Source organism: Alosa alosa, chromosome 18, assembly GCF_017589495.1.
Source record: "Alosa alosa isolate M-15738 ecotype Scorff River chromosome 18, AALO_Geno_1.1, whole genome shotgun sequence".
NCBI lineage: Eukaryota > Metazoa > Chordata > Actinopteri > Clupeiformes > Clupeidae > Alosa > Alosa alosa.
In genome coordinates this window covers 15,326,194-15,333,693 of record NC_063206.1, presented here as the reverse complement: position 1 = coordinate 15,333,693, position 7,500 = coordinate 15,326,194, and the positions used below count along the sequence as shown (strand labels likewise).

At 45.9% G+C, this 7,500-nt stretch overlaps 1 protein-coding gene across 5 annotated transcripts in view; it reads left to right on the top strand.

The window, feature by feature from the left end:
- pde10a (phosphodiesterase 10A) overlaps positions 1 to 7,500 on the top strand; it is a 102,663-nt gene that overhangs the window by 68,013 nt on the left and 27,150 nt on the right. For all 5 annotated transcript variants that reach the window (XM_048269572.1, XM_048269571.1, XM_048269569.1 and 2 more), the window contains exon 3: positions 7,420 to 7,448. In XM_048269572.1, coding sequence (XP_048125529.1) covers positions 7,420 to 7,448 — 29 coding nt within the window. The remainder of the gene's footprint in view (positions 1 to 7,419; positions 7,449 to 7,500) is intronic.

Here is a 7,500-nt window from a genome sequence, read left to right as displayed (position 1 = left end):
TGGCTAGGTGTGATGATGTCTCCATGTCTCTGTCTCATTGGTTTATCTGTAACTAATGAGGACCCTTAGGCCTTACTGACGTCAGCATTACCCCCACCCCTCCCCACCCTGTGTCCCCCCGGCCCTGTTAAGCATCTCACACACATGCAACACACACACACACACACACACACACACACACACACACACACACTTATGTTACACCACACACATACACATACATATGCACACATGATCTCTGAAGTAATAATGTGTGTACTTGAACCCTTTCTTTCACACATACAGACACAGAGTGAGAGATAGAGAGAGAGAGAGAGAGTCATAGTTGCATACACACACATATACACGTACAAACATACACACACACACACACACACACACACAGATGCACACACACACACACACACACATATACTGTACACATAGATACACAGATACATACACACACACACACACACACACACACACACACACACACACACACACACACACACACGCACACACACATACAAAGAAGCATGAGGTAATTGATAAGTCCCAAACCCTCTGTCACACTCCCTCCTGAGAACTACCACTGCTCGGCCCAGTTCTCCAGCTCAAGCTCCTATTAGTCTCATACCTCCCTTCTCCACACACACATCCAGATATGCTCATGTGCACACCACCATGCTCAGACCCACACACACACAGTGATTCATGATCCATTCACAGACAGTCTGTTGCTGGCCCTAATGACCTTGGCCATAAAAGAAAGAGAGGGAAAGAGAGCTTAACATGGCACGTCAGGGAAAGGCAGAGGGGGAAAAAACTAAAATGTGCCATAATTCAATAAGCAACATGGAGATACTGGTCTAGAATGTACTGTTTGTATGCATGGCCTGAACACAGCTGGCAGTCTGGACAAATATTTAACCACTTTCTCCTCTCTCACTCTCTCTCTCTCTCTGGCTGCTGTGGCCATTGTGGTTTTGCCAGCATTGTCATTTTAGGTGCTCCATTCTTGTACGTAGCACTCCCCTAACGAGCCCTCCGCGAACACGTTTGTTTTCACCATCATTTCTCTGAAGCCTGTTTTGTTGTTTCTGTGTGTGTCTTTCCACTGTTGATGTTAGCCGCTGTGGCATTCAGCTCTGGCTGTAACCCCCAGACACAAACACACACACACACACACACACACACAACACAGCTCAACAAGAGGCTCATTGTGCGTGGAATCTGGCTGTGACGCAAAGTGCTAAGCGCTAAGCGCTAGGCTAGCCAGGACAGGTAGAGACGATCCTCTAGTCCACAGCCCCGGGGGAAACACAGGAAGTTCTCACCGTCTCCCCCAGGGGTTAATTCTACAATGTGCGCCACTATGGCCTCCAGTGGCATTAACCATGACTGATGGACAGCGTGCGATTATAGAGAGGAAGCTGTCGTACAGTTAATTACTAGGTTCTGATAGCCTACTTGCTTTAGTTCTAGGAACCTTTTGAATTGATAGACTGCTGTGCATTTTTGAACATACCAGTAGTCTCCCACTCAGGAGTGTTAATATTATTCTTGTGGACATTTTGATGTGGGTACATGGACATCAACAGCAACAATTTGAATGAACACTAAGGTAATTATTGTCATTGTATTGTGTCCAATTTGAAAATGGAGAGCGAATGCACTGTCTGCCATTAGTTCTGGAGCCAGGCCTTTTTTGCTAGAACGTTCTCTGGTGACTATAACCAGCTTAGAATAGATGGTCTAGCTGGAGTGAGGGAGGCTGAGAGAAATGCGAGAAGGAAGATGAAATTAGAAGGAAAGAGGAGTGTAAGAAAGGACTGAAGCAGATTCACTGAAAAGACTGGCAGAAATGTTGGATAAAATGTAGATTCATAAAATAATGAAATTCTATAAAGCAAATTTTGTCCAACTATAAAATTAAACCATTTTAGAAACTGGTAGTTATAATGCTATGACAATTGTATCAATAGCATATGGATAGATACCTTCAGTGGTAGGATGAGAGACATGATAGTGTGGGATTGAGAGCTTGGGCCCCTTAGGTGGTTTTCATTACATTATTTTGACTTTTAGCTGACACACTTATACAAAGCGATTTACAGTGAATTACAGACAGTCCCCCTTACAAAACATGGGGGTTAATGAACTTTCTCAGGGTCACAATGGTGATAGTCCATAGGATTGAAAACCTTTTGATTCAAGTTTCAAAGTAAGTTAGTGCAAGTACAAAGAAATTCTTACTTAAATGCTTCTTCACATACTAAAAAAAATGTCAAATTACCATGCATGTTATAGATCGACTACTTTGGGATATTGTTTAAAGTGCTCTTAATTTATTATCAGGGGTTCCTTTGACCATCAGTTTTGTTGTGGGAGCACCATCCTTTACTGCAATGCTGGGTGGAATAACTTAAGGTTACTATCGTAACCCCGGTTCTTTGAGAATATGAGTATAAGTATAAGTATATACTCTTTTGATCCCGTGAGGGAAATTGGTCTCTGCATTTATCCCAATCCGTGAATTAGTGAAACACACTCAGCACACACTAATCATGGCGTAGTGAGCTGCCTGCAGCAACAGCGGCGCTCGGGGAGCAGTGAGGGGTTAGGTGCCTTGCTCAAGGGCACTTCAGCCGTGCCTACTGGTCGGGGTTCGAACCAGCAACCCTCCGGTAACAAGTCCAAAGCGCTAACCACAGGCCACAGCTGCCCCTAAATGAGTGAGGTATCTCACATATGGGAATGCGCTCCGCACGTACCCAATCACAGAAGCTCCAATGACACCACGTCTGTCTATGTCAGACCAATGGCGTGCGCCGTGCTGGGGCTCCACCCCACTATATTTGCACGCGCACGTCCATCTCGCTAGCCTAGAAATCTAGACGCGCCCCTAGCTGCCAGGGCTAGTCTAGCAACTCTCCGTTGGCTTGTGCGCTCCAGAAATCGAAACTCAATCAGGCCAATCAAATCGTGTATAGAGTCGTTAGGTGGGCTTAACATAATGATTGATGGCAGAGTTGCAACGGTTTGGCTTGAATTCCCTGCTACTTGAAAACAAATAAGATGGATGTTGCTGTTGGCGAACAGTGTTACACGAGTTAAGCTTTTATTAAGTTGGCAAACGTTTGAACTAGCCAACTAGCTCCGCTGGTGGGAAACGCATGGGACTCATAGCTGCCGCTGTCCTATTATTGCGTGCAGAGGGAATTTGAAAGACAACTGATTATCCCGCCCCTCGGACTGAGCACTGCGAACGGTGAGTGCCCAGACCCTACATTTTAATGTGGGTCTGGCTCGTCAGGCTACCATCTCGCCTCATTCTGTGACTATATCTCTTCTCGTGCGCAGCAAGGCGGGCTGCCTGGTGAGATACCTCACTCATATTCTCAAAGAACCGAGGTTACGATAGTAACTTTAAGTTCTTTTTCAAATATTTACTCGGTATCTCACATATGGGAGATATAGACAACTCCTGCCTGGCAGATACACTCACCGAAGCAGCTCTGCCACAGACAGATCACAAGATCACCCAGGCTAATTCCCGGGCTAATTAGACCCTAGGACCGGATTCACTGTTAAAACAGACTGTGCGAGGGACGGCCTAGTCACATCCAGTCTGTAAAATCTCACAAAGGTGTCTGGCGAAGCCCAAGAGGCAGCTGCCATAATCTCCTGCAATGATACACCCTTGAATAAAGCCCAAGATGTAGCCATGTCCCTGGTAGAGTGCGCACGAACCGCCACCGGGTACCGCAAGCCACTCCTTTCATAAGCCAATCCTATAGCGTCCACAATCCAATGTGAGAGGCGCTGAGTAGATATAGGTAACCCTCTATGTGATAATGCCCATGACTCAAAGAGCTGGTCAGCCTGCTGGGAAGCTTCCGCGGCCGACTCCTCCATGAGGTTCGTGTCAGAGCCAGTTGAGGCAGCCACCTTGAGGCGCCTTTGCAGGAGAATTCAAGCTAGCTTGCGCATGCTGAACTCCCAGGCAAGCGATGCAGTAGGGATGGGTATCCCGAGCCGATATAAGGAAAACGCAGGGATTCCTTCTTCTCCTCCATGGTAACACGACGGGAAACCACGCGTAGCCACAGGGGGATATCGTGTGAACGATAACTGTAAATGCTAGCTGGGTAGCTAACACCGGGTCCTCGTATAGCTGGGAAACTCTCAGAGTTTTCTTTTTATTTAAATCAACCTCCTGCGAGTGGTAACTAGTCCATGTCAACGGAGGCTATCCTTAACGGGTCCCTCCTATGAACAGTTCAGTGGTTGCCAGCTAGAGTCCCCCCAAGAGCTGAAGAGGGGAGCTTTCTTGCGATTGCTCGCGAGAAGAGAAGCAGAATGAGGCGAGATGGACGTGCACATGCAAATATAGTGGGGTGGAGCCCCAGCACGGCGCACGCCATTGGTCTGACATAGACAGACGTGGTGTCATTGGAGCTTCTGTGATTGGGCACGCGCGGAGCGCATTCCCATATGTGAGATACCAAGTGAATATTTGAAAAAGGACTATGAATAAATGCCAGTGTAATGTAGTATTTCTTACAGTATGCTAAGGGCGAACTGTATTTATTTTCCTTCAGTAAATATGTGAAGTAAATAATATGTGATGCTCACAGCATTATCTATATTGTAGCCTATATAGTGCATCATCTATTTTGTAAGACTGGCATGTTATGCAGCAGGCTGAACAGGTTGGCGTCTTGGCTGTTGAATCAGGTAGAGAAGTGGTAGTAAGAGCACTAGGAATACTGGTAAGTAAAACACCATGCGTAATTCCTAAACTGAGAGAGAAGCTCTTATTTACTCCGAGGTGTGTGTGTGTGTGTGTGTGTCTGTGCATGTGTGGGGTAGTGCATCAAAGTCAAAGTCAAAGTCAAAGTCAGCTTTATTGTCAATTTCTTCACATGTTCCAGACATACAAAGAGATCGAAATTACGTTTCTTCACTATCCCACGGTGAAGACAAGACATATTTTGCCAATTTAGGTCCACAGACAAACATAACATTCAAGTAAACAAAAAAGTAAGTAAATAAGTAAATAAGAGGGCACATATAATAATGAAAAAATAAGAGCAGCAAAATTTGGTTTGGTGCATGTATTTGTGTGTGTGTGTGTGTGTGTGTGTGTAAGAGAGAGAGAGACGACATGCCATGCCCCCATGGCCATGCCCCCATGCATCACTGGAGCACCAGACTTGTGTTCTGTGAGCATTTACACAGATAACTCCATGCTCTTATGAAGTGACCACCATCTCAACTCCTCTTTTTCTGTCTCTGCTAATGTATCTCTCGCTCCCTCTTTCTTTCTTTTCCTCCCTCAATCCATCATCTCCTTTTCCACACTGATATCCATAATGCACAGATATATTGCGCTGAAGTGACACTTTACTCTGACAGGTAGGCTATGTGTGTCTCTGTGTGGCGTTAAACCCAGGCTTGCTGATTTAGGCTAGTCAATGGTGAGCTTGTAGAGTATAGCTGACTCCTTCTAGTCAATGGTGAGCTGGTAGCATATAGCTGGCTTATTAGGCTAATCTGTCCTGGTAGTTTATATCTGGCTGAGGCTAGTCAATGCTGTCCTGGTATATAGCTGGCTGAGGCTAGTCAGTGGTGAGCTGGTAGAATATAGCTGGCTGAGGCTAGTCAATGGTGAGCTAGCGTATAGCTGGCTGAGGCTAGTTAATGGGGAATTGGTAGCGTATAGCTGGCTTAGGCGAATCCATGCTGTGCTGGTAGCATATAGCTGGCTCATGCTGGTCAATGGTGAGCTGGTAGGGTATAGCTGGCTCATGCTGGTCAACGGTGAGCTAGTAGGGTATAGCTGGCTGAGGCTAGTCAGTAGAAAAGGGAATACAGGTGCTTGACATGGACTTTGTGGGGTTAACCAGAGGCGCATCAACAATGTGTTATAGTACACTCCCAGTCCACTCTTCAGTCCTTCTTTGTGTCATTCAGTGATTCAGTGTCTCTCTTTCCCTGTTTTCCCTCATCTCACTATCTAACCTTTCTCCTCATCATTATCTTACCCTCATGTTTCTCTCTTCAGTCCTTCCACTTCTCTCCCTCTTTCCCAGTATCTCTCTCTCTCTCTCTCTCTCTCTCTCTCTCTTACCCTCCAAGTGATGTTATTTTCTAGGAACACGCTGTCCGTGTCTGTGTCCCGTGTTTACAGCAGGTTCCACAGGCTTCTCACAAAATGGGCAGCCAGTAGCGGTGGAGGCCCTGGTGGTGGGAGGGGCCACGCCAGACCAAGCTCACTGGCTGGGTGGCTCTGTAGCTGGGGCCCTGGGGTGTGTGTATGGGTGTGTGTGTGTGTGGCCAGAGACTGCCCTCCACTTGACCTGTGACTAAGGTGTAGATCAGGCGTAAACACACACACACACACACACACATACAGAGTATATGGTGGTTTATGTATGAAGTATGTATGCATGCACCACACACGGTGGAAAATCCCAATTTAACCCCTGCACACACCACAAACGTATACCCACACACATAACATGTACACACACACAGACACACAGATACATACAAACGGACACACAGACAGCATGTGTTTGCATGTGTGGGATTCGGGCTCTGTAAAGTCCTTGAAACAAAATTGTTGGTGCTATACAAATGGAATTAAATTGAATTGAATGTGATTAGACACATTTAACACACATAAGGCATGGACTGACAAGGCACTTGCCTTCACACAAAGGCCTACTGGCACCACTAATCTGATACAGGATAGAGAGATAGATAGAGAGATAGAGGAACACTCCTCCTCACCGAATCACAGTATTTCTGCCTCAGCCTTTTTCTTACTCATGCCACTGTCAGATACTGTTGACTTATGAGTGAATGCACTGGCAGTGTGTGTGTGTGTGTGTGTGTGTGGGGGTTGTGTGTGTGCACATAGAGTATGTGGTCATATTGTATGTGAGTGTGTCTACATTCATGCATGTATCTGTGTGTATGTGCTCTCTGTGTTTGGCATGTGTGTGAGTGTCTGTGTGTGTGTGTATGTGTGTGTGTGTGTGTGTGTGTGGGTCTGTAGGACTCTGACGTTGACTCTGGCTGCTATGGAGCAGCAGGGCACCCTATGTCACGGCAACTGTTCCCTTCGCTTGCTGTCGCAACACGAGGCGCCCAGCAAGAATGTGTAAAAAAAACAAACAACCTCTAAATCATAATGTTCTCTTGACACTTTGACTTTTTCACATTCCCACACAAATGTTTCAGTGTTTTTTTATGTTCTCAAAGCCATTTTCATTCCCATGGTTGAATGTGAGATGTTATTCTGATTACAATGTGTGTTATTGACATGGAACACTTATAGGCGAAAGTATATGTGTGTGTGTGTGTGTGTGTGTGTTTACTACCCCCGTGTTCTGACGTAGTGTTATTTTCTTTGATTCCTCATAGACGACCCCGCCACAAAAGAAGTCAGCAGGGTAAGTCAAGCGCACTATGTGTGTGTGTGCTTTTGTTATGTATCGGTCATAG